At 46.0% G+C, this 20,748-nt stretch overlaps 1 protein-coding gene across 1 annotated transcript in view; it reads left to right on the plus strand.

The window, feature by feature from the left end:
* CFH (complement factor H) overlaps positions 1-20,748 on the plus strand; it is a 1,163,637-nt gene that overhangs the window by 1,134,815 nt on the left and 8,074 nt on the right. Inside the window, exons 22-23 of the mRNA XM_075322035.1 lie at positions 7,547-7,714; positions 7,807-8,001. Coding sequence (XP_075178150.1) covers positions 7,547-7,714; positions 7,807-8,001 — 363 coding nt within the window. The remainder of the gene's footprint in view (positions 1-7,546; positions 7,715-7,806; positions 8,002-20,748) is intronic.

The raw sequence follows: 20,748 nt of genomic DNA on the forward strand, positions 1-20,748 counted from the left end.
ATTTTGTAAAGGAAATTTGGCTGAAAAAGATTGCGGGCACCATGTCGCATTTGGAGGACCCCTAAGGTACCTAAACAGCAGAAACCCCCCACAAGTGACTCCATTTTGGAAAATAGGCCCCTCAAGGAATTTATCTAGATGTTTGGTGAGTACCCTGAACCCCCAGGTGCTTCACAGAAGTTTATAACGTTGAGCCATGAAAATAAAAAAATAAAATTTTACCACAAAATTGTTACTTCAACCAGGTAGCTTTTTTTTCACAAGGGTAACAGGAAAATAATCAACATGAAATGTATTGTGCAATTTCTCCTGAGTTTGGCGATACCTTTTATGTGGTGGAAATCAACTGTTTGGGCACACGGCGGGGCTCGGAAAGGAAGGAGTGCCATTTGACTGCAAAATTGGCTGGAATCAATAGCGGACACCATGTTGCATTTGGAGAGCCCCTGAGGTGCCTATACAGTGAAGCTCCCCAACATGTGGCCACATTTTGGAAAATAGACCCCTCAAGGAATTTATCTAGATGTTTGGTGAGTAACCTGAACCCCCTGGTGCTTCACAAAAGTTTATAATGTTGAGCTGTGAAAATAAAAAAAAAATACATTTTTACCACAAAATTGTTACTTCAACCAGATAGCTTTTTTTTTATCAAGAGTAAAAGGAAAAAATTCAATTTATTGCGCAATTTCTTCTGGGTATACTGATACCTTATGTGTGGTGGAAATTAACTGTTTGGGTGCACGGCAAGGCTCGGAAGGGAAGGAGCCCCATATGACTGCACAATTGGCTGGAATCATTAGCGGACGCTATGTCGCATTTGGAAAGCCCCTAAGGTGCCTAAACAGTGGAGCTCCCCCACAAGTGACCCCATTCTGGAAACAAGACACCTCAAGGCTTTTATCTAGGTGTATAGTGAGTATTTTGAATCCACGAGCACTTCACAGAATTTGATAAGCTAAGGTTGCCATATTGAAAATTTTCATTTTTTTCACAAAAATGTTGATTTACCATCAAATTTCTCACTTTTTCAAGAGGCAACAACAAAACATGGATCCCACAGGTTGTTATCCAATTTCTTGTGAGCGCAGGGATACCCCACATGTGGCAAAACATCTCTGTTTGGATAAATGGGAGGGCTTGGAATGGAAGGAGCACCATTTGAATTTTGGAAAAGTTGAAATAAATTTCACACATTGCGCACACCATGTCACATTAGCAGGGCCCCTTGGGTACCTATACAGCAGAAACCCCCCACAAGTGACCCCATTTTGGAAACTGGACCCCTCAAGGATTTTATTCAGGAGTATAGTAAGCATTTTGAATCCACAGGTACTTCACAAAAATGTTGCTGTAGTAACAATATTCTCACTGTTAGGCTATGTGGCCATGATCCAGCGACACGGCATCTAGCACACCGTGTCAGCCTTCCTGCAGAGATGTGAGTGTTGTCCACGGGAGAACGCAGCTGCCCATGCCCACGATTTGGGTTCAGGCTGCAGTTGACTTTAGCTCTATTCTACGTGCAGAGAACACTCATCTCCGCAGCATAAATTGACATGCTGAGGCTCGGGAAGCCACGCCACAGGTCAGTGTATGCTGCGGAGAAGAGAAGCACAGTAGGCACGGGATTTCTAAAAATCCTTCCACTTTGCTTCTACTGCACAACGCAGCGTTATGGACACAGGGAAAACACTCTGCGCCGAAAACGCTGCAAACCCTGATTGTGGGCGCACAGCCTAAAATGCTACAATGGATGAATGGATAGATGTCAAACAAATATAACGTCCCAGCCCCCTGCATCTTCTAAGGTGGCGCCCTTCAGTGATTTTCATTTGGCACTAAAGGGTGCCTAGCCTTGTATTTAGCGAAAAAAGAAAAAAAAATAATTAAAATAATTGACGTGGGGTCCCACCTATTTTTGATAGCCAGCTAGGGTAAAGCAGACAGCTGGAGCCTGCAAACCACGGCTGACAGCTTCACCTTGGCTGGTGATCAATTTGGAGGGCTCCCTAAGCTGTTTTTTTTAAAAACATTTTTATAATAATTAAAAAACAAACACGTGGGGTCCCCCCAAATTAGATCACCAGCCAAGGTGAAGCTGACAGCTGGGGTCTGGTATTCTCATGGTGAGAAGAGCCATGGTTATTGGACTCTTCCCAGCCTAAAAATAGGAGGCCGCAGCCGCCCCAGAAGTGGCGCATCCATTAGATGCGCCAATCCTGGTGCTTCGCCCCAACTCATCCCGCGCCCTGGTGCGGTGGCAAACGGGGTAATAAATGGGGTTGATACCAGATGTGTAATGTCACCTGGTATCAAGCCCAGCAATTAGTGATGTCACGGCGTCTATTTGATACCAGACATAACTAATTGACAGTAATACAAAAAAAAATTGACAACAAAAAAAAATTTATTTGAAAAAACACTCCCCAACCATCCCTCTTTGACCAATTTATTGAAAAGAAAAAAAAAATCTCCTGTAAGCCATTTTGAAAGTCCCACGATCTTCTAGAATATGGGGGGCACGTTCAGGGAACGTGTCCCCCATTTTCTAGGAGTGCAGACCTTCCATTTGAGGAGAGTGGGTGCAAAGAATCTGCACTCACTCTCCCCTGGTCACAGCTGCAGACTCCGTGCAGCAGCAGCAGCAGCCAGCGTCACAGAGTCAGACACAGGAAGCTGACAGCCGCGCTCTGCACATGTGACCGGCGTCTGCTGTGAAGGAGGAGGGGGCGCGGGGGATCAGCGCTCCGACAGGTACGGGGGACACTGGGGAACACCGGGGTGAGAATAGGGGGTGACCTGGCATGGCCTGGGGAGGAGTTTTCTGTCGCATGTGTGATGGCACATGCAACAGAAGTCAAAGGAAATGGGTAAATGTGGGCGGTGCGCTGCTGTGCGCCGCCATCTTGGATTTTCGGAAGGGGGTTGGGGGTCGGGGGAGGCACTTCGGCGACCCCGGGGGACCGGAGGGGACCGGGGGAGGAGATTTATCTCCCAGCTGACATGTTTGATCATGCCAGATGGGAGATAAATCATTGTTTACCGGCGCTGTGATTTACTATAACATGATCATCGGTATACGGTGTATACCGGTGATCATGTGTGCGGGGACCGGAAAAACCGGCCCGAATCATGATTTCCAGGGTCTCAGCTACCCCCGGTAGCTGAAACCCTGGAGATTTTCTGACTCTGGGGGGCGCTATTTACCTTTTTCTGACCGCCGTTTATAGACGGCAGATCAGAATAAGGACCTGATTCTGCCGCCGTTTATCTCCGTAAGGCTGTCGTAATGGGGTTAAAAAAAAATTGTACCTGCTGATTTTAGGTCTTTCTGTAGCTTTCCACAGGTGGTCCTTAGCTCTTGGACAACTCTTCTGATAATTATTTTCATTTGTCTCTCTGAAATCTTCTGTAGAGCATGTGGTCATGGCTGATTTATGGTGAAATTTGGTTCTTTCCACTTCTTGATCATAGCCCCAAGAGTGCTCACTGAAAGCTTCAGTAGTTTAGAAATTATTCTGTAACCAAAGCCATCAGTGTGCTTAGCACCAATAAGGTTGTGAAGGCCTTGAGACAGCTCACTGGTCTTTTACTCATCATTAGATGTTTCTTGTGTGGCCCCTTGGTAATGAGACACCTTTTTATAGGCCACCAGTTGATAATATTTTTTACTAAGTGACAGGATTACTTTCTAATTACTGTCACATTTCAGCTGGTGTCATGCCTTTCCATTTCTTTTTGCACCTCTCTTTCTTTGTGTGTTAAATAATTTTTTCCTGTGTCATTTCTCATTATTGCACATTACTAAATGTATTGACATTTATTGCTTGATTTCTTTATCTGTGTGGATTGGATGTTTCTTTGTTTTTTTTATTAGCTTCTGGTGAGAAATTCATGTCAATAGCACCTTTAGAAATATATATTTACTTAGAAAATTGGTGATGTGTTTGTGAAGATGTAATTTACCCTCTCACTGTATATGCTGTACAGATTCCTATTTCAAGCTGGGTTCTTTGTCTTATTTGAACTACGTCTGTGTACATTTCTATTGTTGTAGGTAATCACCCCCTAAAATGCAAGGTTATATCCTCTTGAGGCACTTCCATCCCTGGGAGTAGGGGGAGGTGGGCCTAGAGTCCAACTAGGGTAAACTCTGCTTACCTGGGAGATTCAGGCAGAGTGAGCTGAAACTTGAAGAGAGCAGGAGCCCCAGCCTGTGTGGCTGTGGACACGGACGGAGCTAGGCCTGTGTGGCGGCCCGTGGGATTGTGTGGAACTCTTTGGACTACTGTAAGGACGATTGCTTTGTAATCCGGTCCGAGGATTGTCGGGAAGGGCCCCCGAATCTGTTTTACGTGGACTTATCGTGTGCTGTTCCAGTGTTCTTGTGAATAAACCTGTTGGATCGTTCCTCAGCCTGTTGTCTCTCCTTGCTCTGCTGTACACCCCGTCACAAACTGGTTGGCAGCGCTGGGATCAGAGCAGAAGGAATGGAGGACAATGGCTCAACATCAGGAACCAGCACTGCAGAGTACAAGACCTGGACTTTGGGGAGCCTGCAATCAAAGGCCCGTGAAGTAGGAGTTCGTTTCAAAGGACTCTCCAAGGAGCAGCTGATTGAGGCGCTAGAAGGAGTCTGCTCGCAAAATGACGTGGAGGAAGGATCCTCACAGCAAAGGGAGGAAAGACGGGAGCTGGAGGTAAATACCCAAAAAAGTCAATGGATTGTGTGGTACAAGGAAAAGATGGCACTGCTTGGAGATGAGGCCACCATAGAAGATAAGAGGGAGGCCATGCGTGGAGCTGAAGAGAAGGAGCGCAGGATGGAGGAGATGGCATTGCTGGATAAGCAGCTCGCTGTGGAAGCCGCGAGAGGTTCCAGACAGACTGTAACCCCAGCACCCATCATGAGGGAACTTCCCAGAGTGTCCCGCAAAGACTTCAAGCAGTTTAATGAGGCTGCTGGTGACATTGAGGGCTTCTTCCAGGACTTTGAGCATCAGTGTCGATTAATGGAAGTCCCAGAAAGGGAGCGCGTCCGGCATCTGGTTGGGCTCCTAGAGGGGGGAGCTGCTGAAGCCTATAGAGCTATGGACCCTCGGTGGAACTGTGAGTATGCGGAGATTAAACAGACTATTCTAAAACATTATGCTGTGACCCCAGACACTTACAGGACTCAGTTCCGTGCTTTAGCCTGTGATGGGGAAGTGTCTTTTAAGATATATGCTCATAGACTCAAATAAAATATATCTTTGTACCGTGTTAGCCAGTAGAGATAAAAAAATTATAACTTGTTCTTTTTTTTTTTTTTTTTTTTTTTACTGCACTATTCTAAGTCCTGTTGTGTATAAATACGTGACTCTTCAGATTTTGTGTTATACCATGCCTGATGAAGAGACCTGAGTAGTCTCGAAAGCTTGCAATTATTACCATCTTTTCAGTTAGCCATTAAAAGGTATCAACCACTGAGAACTCTCTGTTCTTTTAAACAATTTTTTTCATAGACTCAAACAAATATGTAATCGCTGGCTGGAGGCAGAGGAGGCCTTATCTTGGGAGACCTTCCTGCAGGTCATCCTAAAAGAACAATTCTTTGCCCAGTGCCCCGCTGAGATCCGGGAATGGGTGCGTGAGAGAAAACCAGCGACAGTGGAGGAAGCTGCTGCTCTCGCTGATGAGGCTCTCACCATCAAGCCTCAGTGGAGGATTCTGTTGGAGGATGGAGAGACGCCTAACAGCTCCACAACACCGGATGCCCCCAGTTATTCTGTCCCCATTGTTCCCCGTTCCTCTGGGCCACCGCATGTTGATGCCCGTGTTGGTGTGCCTCCAGTTGCTTCTACTGCACTTTCTGGAATACGCCGGGGAGAGGAAGTGACAGAGCGCAGGTGTTATGTTTGTAGGCATCCCGGGCATTTGCAGGCCTCATGCCCAGCCAGGCCATGGAGGAATCATCCTCAAAACCCTACAGCACCTTCAGGTGGGAGCCGGCCTCCAAGTTCCCCTACCCCTTACCCAAGAGGACGCCTTGGATGGAGGGAGACCCAGCTCAGATGCTATCAATGTGGACGGCCAGGGCGTCGGCGGGTCTCCTGCCCAGCTGTTCAAATGTGGACTGATCCTGCGCCCAATCGGATTGTTAATTATTTACAGCCCAGCGCCATGGAGGAGGATGTGGCGCCGCTGTGTGGGGACTGGCCTAGTGACTCAGCCCCCCATGTTGCGCCGCCAGGAGTTTGCGGGGTGCGGCCTGCGGTTGTGACGGCTTCTGCTCATCGAGGTGAGCACTTGCGGGAGGTTGTGCTGGATGGACAGAGACTTGTTGGATTTTGTGACTCGGGTGCTTTCCAAGCGCTGGCTGATCCCCGAGTGGTTCGGCCTGGGGCAATCCATGGAGGACCTGGGATTGTCGTTGAACTGGCTGGTGGACAATGGAGGACTATTCCCGCAGCCACTGTGGATCTGAGCTTTGGTTTTGGGGTCCGGCGATGTGTGGTTGGGGTGATGGGTGGTCTGCCTGCAGCTGTTCTCCTGGGCGATGATGTGGGAGAGCTACGATGCCAATTCGTGGCTGCATGAAGCCACATGTAAGTAACGCTCTGCCTGTGTGTACTTAACCAGTGACCTGTAGAGGTCCCTAGTACGTACACAAGTTGGGAGGGGGAGGGATTGTGAAGATGTAATTTACCCTCTCACTGTATATGCTGTACAGATTCCTATTTCAAGCTGGGTTCTTTGTCTTATTTGAACTACGTCTGTGTACATTTCTATTGTTGTAGGTAATCACCCCCTAAAATGCAAGGTTATATCCTCTTGAGGCACTTCCATCCCTGGGAGTAGGGGGAGGTGGGCCTAGAGTCCAACTAGGGTAAACTCTGCTTACCTGGGAGATTCAGGCAGAGTGAGCTGAAACTTGAAGAGAGCAGGAGCCCCAGCCTGTGTGGCTGTGGACACGGACGGAGCTAGGCCTGTGTGGCGGCCCGTGGGATTGTGTGGAACTCTTTGGACTACTGTAAGGACGATTGCTTTGTAATCCGGTCCGAGGATTGTCGGGAAGGGCCCCCGAATCTGTTTTACGTGGACTTATCGTGTGCTGTTCCAGTGTTCTTGTGAATAAACCTGTTGGATCGTTCCTCGGCCTGTTGTCTCTCCTTGCTCTGCTGTACACCCCGTCACAGTGTTCAATACTTTTTTCACTTGCTGTAGGTATAGCCTTAAGGGGTTAATACATTTCTCCAATGTGCATAAAACATTATTACAGCCTTACCTGAGAAAAAGGCAGTTGAACAATGAAAAGACAAAAAATATACCATGAGTTCAGGGAGCGTATATACCACTTGATTTTTTTTATACAAGTAGGGAGATCTCTTTAAAATGGGGTGATCAAGGCATGGACAATAAAATGTGTATTATTCCAATAAAGACTTTCAACTGTGTAGAAATTAGCCCTGCAATCAAATACTGTCATTACATATGCCTCAAAATAAACATGCACACTTTTCCAGTTCTGGCTGATTTAAATTTTCCATGAATTATTACTTTTTAGGAGGCTGCGATGCTCCAGAAATCTTAAATGGACGCCTGAAAACTCCAAAAGACAGTTATGACTCGGGCGATTATGCAGAATTTGAGTGCAATGAGGACTATGTAAAAAATAATCTTAAAGGTCCTAAATGTGAAAAGGGTGAATGGACTGCTCAGCCAGTATGTTACAGTAAGTATAATGGATATTTAGATATATTATGTGTGTGGTGAAAAAATTAAAACTTAATTTGTTTTTTTATCTCCTTCTGAACTTTTTCTCAGGTCCATGTAAAGTCTCGTCAAAGGGTCTAACTGACAGCAACATTCATCTTCTTTCATCTGATATTGATAAGAGTTATACACACGGCACAGAATTAGAGGTTTCCTGCAAGAAAGGATACAGACGACCAAATCAACCAACTTTCCTTATTCAATGTAATAATGGGAAATTTATGTATCTGCGATGCTTCTCTGGAAGTAAGAATATTTTATTGCTTCTTGTTACTAACAAAAAATCATGTACTAGTCAATGAAATTTTAACATATTTCTTATTATTCTATTGCTTTTATCCCTATTTGACAACAAAAGGGTTTTCTCCATGACCCTATAATGAGTCTGACTTTTTTCATCCCAACGGATAATTTTTTATTGTTTCAAAAGGTATCAACTACATATAGGCTCTTATTCATTAAAGCTTTTTTGCCTAAAAAGTGGGTAAAAGCTCTGAAAAGTTGCATTATTTTGGCACATCTCAGAGTTACACAAAGATTTTGTGACTTTTGCCTTTAACATACCATTTTTCCCACTTCTGCTGAAATGGGTGGAGCTGGGGTGGAACATATATGACACGCCCGCACCGGGGCCTGGGGTTACTTGTACCAGGCTGCGGTTCTGCTTCTGGGATGCTGCAGTGGCAGCAAGGCCCGGTTCCATTATTCGGGCAGTGTCAGTTAAAGAAGGGAGATAGTAATAGTTCATGACGTCACCTATGGCATGCAGCAAGATGGGTGCCCTCACTGCGGGAGGTGGCCTCTGGGGCAGGTGGTGATGCAGCTTGGTTAGGATAGCTCTCCACAGGTACAGCTGGGCCCCAGGGTGGATGGGAGTAATAGTAGGTGATGGTGCAGGGCCAGAGGCTCATGTGAATAACGGTGCGACACAGGAATGCAGTCTTAAGGTTTTTACTCACTGTAGCAGGTTCCAAAGTAACACAACTAGTAAGTGACCGCCTTTGGAGTGCTGAGTTTCACAGTGATGGGCTCCAGTCAATCCCGGGTAGTTTGGAGGTCAAGTCCGGTGCACCTTTCTTATGTACATTCCCTGGTCCTCGTTCTGCGTTGACTTCTCACCCGCCTGTCCCGCGCTTACGCACACAGTTCCTTGAGCCGGTGTCCGCGGACCCTGTCGGGTGGCTTAAAGCTCTATCTCTTGGCCCTATGTCATCACCTTCTAGTGGATCCGTGTGCGGAATTGGCTTTGGTCCTAGATGTGTCCTTAGCCCTTGGTTTTACTAGCAGAGCACGTTAGTTCTTCTCCTCTAGTCTAAGGACCAGTCCCCGTTCTGCAGCCAAGTCCCTCCACTCCAATATGTCATATGTGGAAAGAGGCCACGTGAGTATGTTACACTTCCCGTGGTCTCTAGGACCCTTTCTGTCTTGCGCCTGGGTCAATCTGCACCAGCTCCAGAGCACAGGTTTTCACTCCTCCACAGCTACTTCTCGACTCTTCTCTCTGATACTATAGTGTCCCCTCACTAACTAGACTTTACCTTCAGGCCCTGTTGGATTAGGGGGAGGGAGATGACATCACCAGTGGTGTCTATACATAACATTAATGGCACCAAGCCCTAACCCTGACCCGGTGGATAGCTGCTAATTTAGAGTGTTGGGTGTTTTGTGTGCATACCGGTGGATTACCTCTTCCTTACCCAGGATGGAGCACTACACCTCTGGCTGAGATGCAGTACCTCTGTGGTGACTGAAGCTTCAGGGGCGCCACATATACATGGCAGAGGTGGGACTCCACAGCTATAGTTCATGACTGGAGTAAGATGTCTGGTGTGCTGCTCGGAAGAGCATGCTATTCGTCATGCACTCTCAATTCATGAATAAATGCAAATCTTCATGATCCAGGAGAGTCTGACTCCACCACGGCCGCCATCATCAAGACCAGCAACAAAAATCTGTCGTCTTGATGAATCTGGGCTATAGAATTAAAATAATGAAGATCTGCTTTCTATTTTAGCACATGCATGGGGTCTCAAATATGAAACCACTGCTATGAAAGCGGTCAACTGGTTTCAGAAATGTACAATTGTGCAAAGCTGTTGTAAAAATAATTTTATACAACTAACTCCAAATGCATTGGATCGACTAAGACACATGTGTAGGGGGTATAGGCTCAGCCACCCCGACAGAGATGACAGAACTGTGTAAATATGTTTAATAGAATTTTTGCATGTTGTTATGGGGCCACTAGATGGCAGCATTGCCTGATGACTGCCTCCCTGGGCTTCTTGGTTAAGAAGGGGTTAGTTGCAGGGAGGATAGCAAGTTATAATATGCCCAGACAGGAGGAAGAGGGTTGGAGGACAAATGCGAGATAGTTCCAAAAACACCGATTAGTGCTGGTCCACAAGATCAACCCTGCAGCAGGTCCGAAGAATAAGTGCCAACCTCACTGGGGTAGTAGTCCGGATGACGGGAGTGGTGGCCGTACCCTGGAAGAGTTTTCCCAACGATTCCCCTCGCTGAAAGTTGACAGTCAGTGTGCCCCTATAATAGGGCAGGAGCTAATGTGGGAGCAAAGAGTGACCTGCCACGATTAGCCAAGTCAGCGCAGAGGATGAGGGGCCTAGGGAAGCTTACAGAATCCCAGGTGCCAGGGGAGCAGTCGGCCAGAAAATTACAAGAAGTAGAGAAGTCCCTCAGGGCGCGAGATAAAGATGGAGATACTGTATTGAAGTTGCCCAGTAAAAATTCAAAGTTGCAAAAAGAAACCTCTTGTCTCTAAGTTATTGGCTCAGAGAAAGAAAGAACTTGTGAATGAACTATGTGGTATCCAGCAGAACGCAGACAGGGATATATAAAAATCTGTTTATTAGCAAAGTTAAAAAATCCACGGTACAGGCTTGCACAGAAGACGACAAGAAAAAATATCGCTATCCAACGTGTTTTGACAATAAGCCAGTCGCTACATCTTATTCATGGATATCACAAAATCTTACAATGGCTCCTAAAAAAGTCTAGAGATATCGCGTCATGCAACAGAACTGCTACATCATTACTAAGGGTTAGAAACACCTGTTTTTTGCACCTGTTCATGACACAGGATATACTCTGACTCCATTGATTAATGACATAGAAATATATTTAAAAACAATACACATGAAAAAATACAACATTCTTTTTATATCAATATGTCGGATGTACGATGGGACCGCTGAAGAACCGCATTACAAGACATATTTTGGATTCTAGTAAGACTAATCTATGTGGTTGTTCAGCGGTCTCTAGACATTTTTCACAGATACACGGAAGGGATGTTTCTAGTTTGAAATTTAGAGGAATAGAAAAGGTGATAAGATTGGATAGGGGAGGTGATGTTCAGAAAAAAATCCTTAATCGATAATCGTATTAGATCTTTAGGCCGGTTTCAGACATCCATGTTTCAGGTACATATGCCATCCATTTTTAACACGGATGTCACACGTACCCATGTTATTCTATGCTGTACTAACACGGTCGTGTTTTCACACGGACTGTGTGACCACTCCTGGCCCCGCACGCACACATGTCCATTTTTTCTACGGCAGCACGGGTGTCACACAGATTGCACACTAATGTGATCCAGGTGACATCAGTGTGATATGTACCGGAGAAAACACGGGTCTTTTAAATAAAAAGATTTTCTATATTCACCTGTATAAAGCGCTGTTTTCTTCGGCTCTGCTGCCTCCCGCTCTTGACTGCCGCTCATTATACTCACTGAATATTCACTCCACTAAGGAGCTAGAAAAAGCAGCAGCAGCGCTGTGGACTTCAGTGCTGGGGACCGCATCGCTGGGGACAGGTGAGTATCCAGTAGGGTGTGTGTGTGTCTTCAGTGTGTACATGCATGTGCGCTACGTGTGTGCATATGCTCTGTGTATCCATGTGTGTCTGCCGGAAGCCGGATCATCGAAGGGACAGCATCGGGGACTTGTCAGAGTTCCCAATTAACTTTGGTGAAGTCACCATCCTGACGCCCGCTGTAGCGCGGGTGTCGCGGGGGTGTCAGGATGTCATCAGAGTTCATTGGGAACTCCAATGACCTCCTGGATCTCACTGCACACACACTGTTTTTTTCTTGCTGAATACTCACCTGTCCCCGCGGCGCTATCCATGGCGGCGCAGTCACTGGCGCTGTCCCCGCGATGCTCCAGCTTCCAGCTCCTCAGTTGAGTGAATAATCAATGAGCATAATGAACGGCAGTCAGGATTGGGAGGCAGCAGAGATGAAGAAATAGCGCAGGATACAGGTAAATATAGAATATGTTTTTATTTCAAAGGCCCGTGTTTTCTCCGGTACATGTCACACATGTGCAAATACAGATGTCACATATGCGTGACACGCATGACACGTATGACCATAACCATGCATGTGGCTTGTACCTGATTAAACACGAACGTCTAAAACAGGTCATAAACTGTGCACAAGGACCCCGCAGGGATTAAATACCTGCCAAGATCTTATTTCACAATATAATTGATGATATCTATTTTAATATTTTCCAAAGCATATAATTATTATATATACGAATGATTTTGATATAAAAAGAATGTTGTATTTTTTTCTTCTAGTGTATTGTTTTCAAATAAGTTTTTAAATATTTTGAATAAGTTGTAGCGACTGGCTTATTGTCAAAACCCATTGGTAGCGATATTATTTCTTGTCTTCTGTGCAAGCCTGTACCGTGGATTTTTTAACTTTACTAATAAACAAATTTGTATATATCCCTGTTTGCGTTCCGTTGGATACAACATTATATTTTGATTCTGCCTTTCCCATGCCTGGGATTCCATGTGCGGACAGCGTGAGATACTCCTGACTCAAAGTGGTGAGCTAGACTTTTTTCTATATGGTCTAGTAACCCCTGTGACGATGACTATCGCAGCCCCCACTAGCCACCCTTACACATACACATTTTAAAAAAATTAGATCCAGTTTTTGCTAACCACATTCTAGACCTGAGTGATAAATCAAATAAATTCTTTGATATGCCCGTTGATTCTGATATTGGTTAAAATTGAAAATCTGATTTTGGCTGCGGCCTCACAGTATCGAATCAGGTAGCTGAGAACTGTCATGTGAGCAGTTAGAGGACCATTGACTAGAAGGTGTCTGGAAGAAAAATAGCTGACGGCACTATGCATGTGGGCTGTGCTGTTCTGTGTAAGTCACACAGAGGCTTTCACTTTTATTGAACAGCTTGAACAAATGAGGCCCAATTTATCATCTGGGAATTTTTTTTTAACTCCCTTTTTTTCTTTTTTTGGCTTGTGTTATTCACTGTTGGTGCTTTGCATTGAATTAATCAACATGGCTCACACAGTTCATGAATTTTTGTAAAGTCAAAAATGGTCTTTTGCTCTATCTTTAACTGGTTTTATTGATTTAGTAGCACAAAATGTTGCTTTGCAAAAGGTGCTAAAAAAGATCTGGTGTAGAATAAATAACATTAAAACCTAACATTTACTGTGCAATTATAAACATGATGGGGAAAAAAAGCAAAAAGTAAAAAAAAAATTAATGATTCATAAGCTTACGGGATATTCTTATTAACTGTTCTTTTAGACTTATGCATCTGTGAGTCACCCAATAAAATACATAGCTGCAAAAAATACAATGTCATATTGAAGAATTAAAAAACTCAATTTTCAAAATAATGAGTGGGATTAACTTCTCAATTACAAAAAAATATAAACAACCATAGTAAACTGGAAAACAACATTATGGAAGTAACACAAATATAGATTCAATAGAGACCTTACAGAGAATTAAAATAATAAAGCCTTCACCTGGGGCAAGAAGAGGAGAAATAGCAGCATATATATTTCACCAAATGGAAGAAAAATCTTCAGAACAAAATAGAATTTTAGTAGGTTACGCAATTCTAAATCAGTGACCTTCAGCCCCACTGGCATGGGCACGCCAAATTTTACATCAGACCATGGTTCAGCCTTCCAAGATTGCGGGGGCATATCAGTAATATTGAGCTGGATGCACCCTGACTGCTGAGCCCGGTCTGAAGGGGTTAATTCTTCCTTCCCATGCCCGAACCGTCCGCCCCCTTGTCCGTGTCCAATCCCAGTGTTTCTCCTCCTCCATTTTCCCATATAAAATCCCCCTTGTTTCCGGGTTCGGTCTCTCCTCATCCGTGAGACCTGGAAGCTGCTGTCCCACCCTCCCTTCCTGTTGGTTCAATGTTTAACTATTTAAGTCACAGCGGTCAGTTCTGGAATGGTGGTGTCAAGCGAAGGCTGATTGCGCCGGGTGACCGGCCTGGCATTACGCCTTGTCTTGACAGCAGTATAAGTTGGTTTTGATATTTGCACAAATTAATGTAAAAGCTGTGACCGACCCCAACCCAGCAAAAGATGAGAGATTTTTATATGTTTGCACTTGATTATCTCTCCAATAAAGTTTACTTGTTTTACTACAAACGTGTGTTTTGTTCGGGCATGGGGGGTTGGTTTGGTTGTGGGTCTCAGCAGTCACGGATTCTCCTATATCTAGCTTGACATCAGACCATCCTGCTACTGAACCAATAAACTTCCATGATCTATTCTATCTACCAGCCATTACAGTACCAATCAAAACAAGCAAGACTAAAATATACATTATATATATATATATATATATATATATATATATATATATATATATATATATATATATATTGTGAGGTAGCGTGGTCGGCTGCGCAGCAGAAGACACGGGATCCAGGCATTAAGGTTCACAGCACACGGTTTAATGTCCAAACAAAAGTCCACAACAATATACATGTGCCTCTCCAGCAGAGAACTCAGGGAGTTCTGTTCACTCCCTCACACCCGGCACACCTGCCCTTGTTCCTGTTTCCATTTAACCCTTCCTTCAGCCTGTAGGGAAACAGCATTAACCCTAGAGTGGATTTACTTTCTATTATGGAGTGAGCACAACCGGGGCGAGACATACCGGCCGTCAAAGATAACCCCGGTCATCGGGTTTTGGTATTAGGACAATCGGACTAGCCCATTCACTCCGGGATTTTTCGATGACCCCCAGGCGTAACATTGTCTTTACTTCCTCCGAAATGGCTTGTCGTCGAGCCTCCGGTACCCGGTATGACTTCAGGCGTACCTTCAGGTGGGGCTCGGTGACAATATCATGTCGTATCAGACTGGTCCTACCGGGCAGCTCGGAGAAGACATCGGGGTTCTGCTGAACAGACCGTCTGGCCTCTCGCCTCTGAGTCTTGGTGAGGGCTTCTCCAATCCTTACTTCCGGTTCGTCCTCTCCGGAGGTCGCTGGAGCCGGAGGTGAACGACCCGAAGAGGAGGGAGATGGGGAAAAAACAGCCATCAGGCTTTCCCGTTCCTGCCAAGGTTTTAATAGGTTGACATGGTATATTTGTTCAGGTTTCCGCCTACCGGGCTGCAATACTTTATAGTTGACCACCCCGACTCTTTCCTTTATCTCGTAGGGGCCTTGCCACTGAGCCAGGAATTTACTCTCCGCCGTGGGGATTAATACCAACACCCGATCCCCGGGTTTAAAGGTCCGCACGGTGGCTTGTCTATTGTAGCGGCCGCTTTGCGCGGCCTGAGCCTCCTGTAAATGCTCCTTCACAATTGGCATGACCGCGCTTATGCGGTTCTGCATACCCAAAATGTGTTCAATCACACTTTTATGGGGGGTGGGCTCTTGCTCCCATGTTTCCTTTGCCAGGTCCAACAATCCCCGGGGATGTCGCCCGTATAACAATTCAAAAGGCGAAAACCCCGTGGATGCCTGTGGCACCTCACGGATGGCAAACATCAAATAGGGAAGCATCATATCCCAGTCTTTCCCGTCTTTTGAAATCACCCTTTTGAGCATGGTTTTCAGGGTTTTATTGAAACGCTCGACTAAACCGTCCGTTTGAGGATGATACACAGACGTACGCAACTGCTTGATCTGGAGTAGCCGGCATAGCTCTTTGGTCACTTTAGACATGAATGGGGTCCCCTGATCCGTAAGGATCTCCTTGGGCAACCCCACCCGGCAGAACACAGCAAACAACTCCCGAGCTATAAGCTTTGCTGCAGTATGTCTGAGAGGTATCGCCTCGGGATACCGGGTGGCATAGTCAACGATCACTAGGATGTGTTGGTGCCCTCGAGCGGACTTTACGAGGGGCCCCACCAGATCCATCCCTATCCGTTCAAAAGGGACTTCTATAATGGGTAACGGTACCAACGGACTGCGAAAATGGGTCAGGGGTGCGGTAAGCTGACACTCCGGGCAGGTTTTGCAGAACCGTTTTACCTCCCCAAAAACCCCGGGCCAATAGAACCTTTGCAATATTCGCTCCTGCGTTTTCTTGACCCCTAGGTGGCCACTCATCAGGTGTTTATGAGCCAAGTCGAGGACCCGCCGGCGATACGGCTGGGGCACCACCAACTGTTCTACCCCCACGCCCCGTATTTCATCTACCCGGTAGAGTAAATCTTGCTTAAGAGCGAAATGGGGGTACCTTACCTGGGCACCGGGCAGATGTGCCACCCCGTCAACTACTGTCACCCGACTACGGGCATGTATTAACGTAGGGTCCTGGAGTTGGGCTGTCCCAAACGTATCCGGGGATGCCTCCAACTCCGGGATGGGCTCGACCATTTCAGCCTCTCCTGCCAATACCTCTAGGGGTGACCTATCGGGTTCACACTCTGTCCCTATCATGGTGACCCCTACGGCAGGCGTCCCGGATTCAGGATTGTAGGGCTCAGGTCCCGGACTGACCAATATCTGAGGGGACTTAGGGGTCCCCTCCATAAAGTCCAAAAATAGGGCAGATCCCTTCCTAGGATCACGTCATAAGGAAGAGTGTTAAGAAGTCCCACCTCATGTTGCACCTGACCGCAAGGTGTTGTGATGGTGACAATCCCCGTGGGATAGTCTCGGCGGTCCCCATGTATGCAAACCACCCCCACGGTACGTCCTGTGGCCTCTACTTTAGCCCTCAAGGTGGATCGCACAAGGGTCACTAAGCTCCCGGAATCCAACAATCCTGTAACCGGACATCCATTCACCTGTATTTGGCACAAGTGGGGCTCCGTCTTTGGGGAGACCAGGTCAGCGGTACACACCACCTGAGCATACATTGAACCCCGCCGGGTAACCACACAATCCATGGGCTCCGTGGTGAGTGGACACTGGGCTTCCATATGTCCCACCCGCTGGCACCGCCAACATCTAATGGGGACGGAAACCCCCTTGACGGGTTGTCGTTTAGGGTACAGAACCTTCCGGACCTCAGGAATGGCGGGCGCGGCCTCTGACGGGACGGTAGGGGACTCCTGCACCGTTGTCAGCGGTGGGTCCTTGGCCCTAGGCTTGGAGGGGCCGGACCGACGGGCGGTACGCAAAGTCTCAGTGTCTCGTATCAAGTCCTGCGTAGCCACATGCCGCTCTACCAGGGACACTAATTGGTCCAGGGTACTCGGGTCACCCTGTCCTACCCACCGTTGAACGGTGACGGGTAAAGTGCGCACAAAACGATCCACTACTACCCTTTCCACCATTTGTGCCGGGCTCAGAGTGTCAGGCTGCAACCACTTTTTTTACAAGATGCAATAAGTCATAGGCCTGGGAGCGTACGGGTTTGGCTTCCTCATAGAACCACTGATTTACCCGCTGAGCCCGTACATAGGTATTCACCCCCAACCGAGCCAGTATTTCGGCTTTCAGGGTCACATAGTCAATGGCGTCCTCGGTACAGAGGTCCAGGTACGCTTTTTGGGGTTCCCCCGTCAGATAGGGCGACAATACCTCAGCCCACTGGGGGGTCGGCAGCTTTTCCCGCTCGGCCACCCGCTCAAACACCGCCAGGAACGCTTCCACATCATCCCCCGGGGTCATCTTTTGCAACACTTGTCTCACCGCTTTCCGGACGCTGCCGTCGTTACCCGGTCCCGGGGTTGTTGCTGCAGGTCCGGCACGGTTCGACTTGGCCAGGAGGAACATCTGTTCTTGGTGTCTCTGTTCCTGCAATTTCAAGGATTGCTGGTGCTGTTGCTGCTGATGATCCAACGTCCGGAGCAGGTGTGTATTCATCTGTTGTTGCTGTGCAGTAGCCTGAGCCAGCTACTTTAGTATGTCCTCCATGGCGTTGCCGGGTTTGGGCTGTAGTATAGCCGCTTGAATCCAGGACATGTGCTACCGGGTCACCAGAAATGGAAGCTACACCTCACCGGGCTGGCATGCCCACCGATTCTCCACCATATGTGAGGTAGCGTGGTCGGCTGCGCAGCAGAAGACACGGGATCCAGGCATTAAGGTTCACAGCACACGGTTTAATGTCCAAACAAAAGTCCACAACAATATACATGTGCTTCTCCAGCAGAGAACTCAGGGAGTTCTGTTCACTCCCTCACACCCGTCACACCTGCCCTTGTTCCTGTTTCCATTTAACCCTTCCTTCAGCCTGTAGGGAAACAGCATTAACCCTAGAGTGGATTTACTTTCTATCATGGAGTGAGCACAACCGGGGCGAGACATACCGGCCGTCATAGATAACCCCGGTCACAGTCTCACAATATATATATACAAATATATATATATATATTTTTTTAAAGTAACAAAATATAACCACAGAGCAGGAAGAAAACATAAAACAGAAAAAAACTCAGTTATTCACAAGTTCAGTTTCCAAAGAGACTATCAGTGTCAACCACTTATCTGAAAATATTCTCACATACACGGTTTAAACCAAAAAAGAATGCTAAAGAATAATATAGAGCTTATTTTAATAGCAAAAGACTTTATTAATAAAATCATAAAACACAAGAAATTAACAAATCGGGACTCAGAAATTAAAATGGCGACATGGGCAAGAGGAGAGGATAAATGTAAAAGACATTAATTTATGTTATATGGCCATTAATAGGATGTAACACTGATAATAAAAATGTGTATCCATATGCATAAAGTAGAATATACAAATAATTTGCACATAAATGTAAGTAAAATATATTATTAATGATGGGCAAGCATGCTCGCCACTGCTCGATACTGGATCTAGCATCGGGGTGCTCGTGCACCATCATTACTTGATTATCGCGGATGCTTGACCGCCATGCTCGAATCCTCACCCCACATAATTTGAAGCTGTTTTTCAGCCACTAAACATACAGGGATTGCTTGCCAATCAAAGTAATGCCATAGTCATGTTGGCTACTGGCATTACTGTCATTGGCCAGCCTCATATAAGAATTGGTTAATCACTGAATATAAAAAATATCCCTAGATTATAAGAATAAACTGAGAGGGATAAAACTTGTTTTTTTTAAATGTTTAAAAATAAATCCAAAAATGGCCATAAAAGGTGATTATTGCACTGTAATAACTATTTTCTGAAACCAGGAACAAGACAAAACAATAAACTCCAACAGAAAGAACTTATTTCTGAACATATTGCCTCTTGGCCACATATCATATATCATATATGGCCCGGTGACATGACAGTTTTATAGCCTCACAGCACTTGCAGCTGCACCCTAAAACCAAAAGTCCCTTGTCAGGGCTACATCTATTCTGTTTCATATTAATATCACTGTTTGCTGCATTCAGTGTATGAATCGCTGCTGAAGGAGGGATTGGTCTGGATTAGAGGCATATAGGCAGAGATTATTGCCTTACAGTCCTAGCTGCTGCATCTTAAAATCAAAAGTCCCTTGTTAGAGCTACAGTACATCTATTCTATTTTCTATTAATAATGCTGTTAGCTGCATTCACTGTAGGGATAGCTGCAGGATGAGAGATAGTGTTGGATTAGGACATGGGTCCCCAATTCCAGTCCTCGAGGGCCGCCAACAGTGCATGTTTTCAGGATTTCCTTAGTATTGCACATGTGATAATTTAATCACCTGCACAGTTGATGATTCCAACACCCATGCAATGCTAAGGAAATCCTGAAAACATGCACTGTTGGCGGCCCACGAGGACTGGAGTTGGGGAACCCTGGATTAGGATATAGGTGGCGATTTATAGCTTTACAGTCCTTGCTGTGTAAAACTAAAACCAAAAGTTCCTGGTCAGGGTTACATTTATTTTGTTTGCTGCATTCATTGTAGAGATAGCTGCTGGAGGATGGATAGGTTTGGATTAGAAGCATGCAGGCAGGGATTGTAGCCTTACAGTATTTGCTTCTGCACCCTAAAACCAAAAGTCCTTTGTCAGGGCTACTTAAAGAATAAAGCTGGGTTTACACACTGCAACATCGCAAACGACATCGCTGTAACGTCACCGGTTTTGTGACGTAATAGCGACCTCCCCAGCGACATTGCAGTGTGTGAAACCTATCAGCGGCCTGGCCCCTGCTGTGAAGTTGTGATCGCTACAAATCGTTCAGGACCATTCCTAGGTCCTTTGTTTCCCGCTGTGCAGCATGCATCGCTACAAAGTTTCAGTGTGTAAAGGGGACTTTACAGCGACTTCCCTTTCAAATAGCAGCTTTGACACGTCCCCAACAACCAGCTAGGTCGCTCTGCAGGTCCGGATCGCTGTTGCGTCGTTGGCCAGGTTTGCCTGTTTGACAGCTCACCAGCGACTCAACAGAGACTTTGGGAAGTCGCTGTTACGTCACAAAACCGGTGACGTTACAGCGATGTCCTTTGCGATGTTGCAGTGTGTAAACCCAGCTTAAGGCGTGCACAGCCACTTAATAATCATAAATGGGAGTGCAGCCTCTTGTGTAGAGAGTCATTGTTAATTGGGATGAGAAAGACTACACAAAGTAGAGGCACATATCAGGGCTACATCTATTCTATTCCCCATTAAAACCGCTGTTAGCTGCATTCAGTGTATGGATAGCTGTTGGAGGAGGGATTGGTTTGGCTTAGAAGCATATAGGCAGGTATTATAGCTTTACAGTCTTTACTGCTGCAACCAAAAATCAAAACTGTTTTGTCAGGGCTATATCTATTATATTGCCTATTAATATC

The sequence above is a fragment of the Anomaloglossus baeobatrachus genome, chromosome 8, assembly GCF_048569485.1.
Source record: "Anomaloglossus baeobatrachus isolate aAnoBae1 chromosome 8, aAnoBae1.hap1, whole genome shotgun sequence".
NCBI lineage: Eukaryota > Metazoa > Chordata > Amphibia > Anura > Aromobatidae > Anomaloglossus > Anomaloglossus baeobatrachus.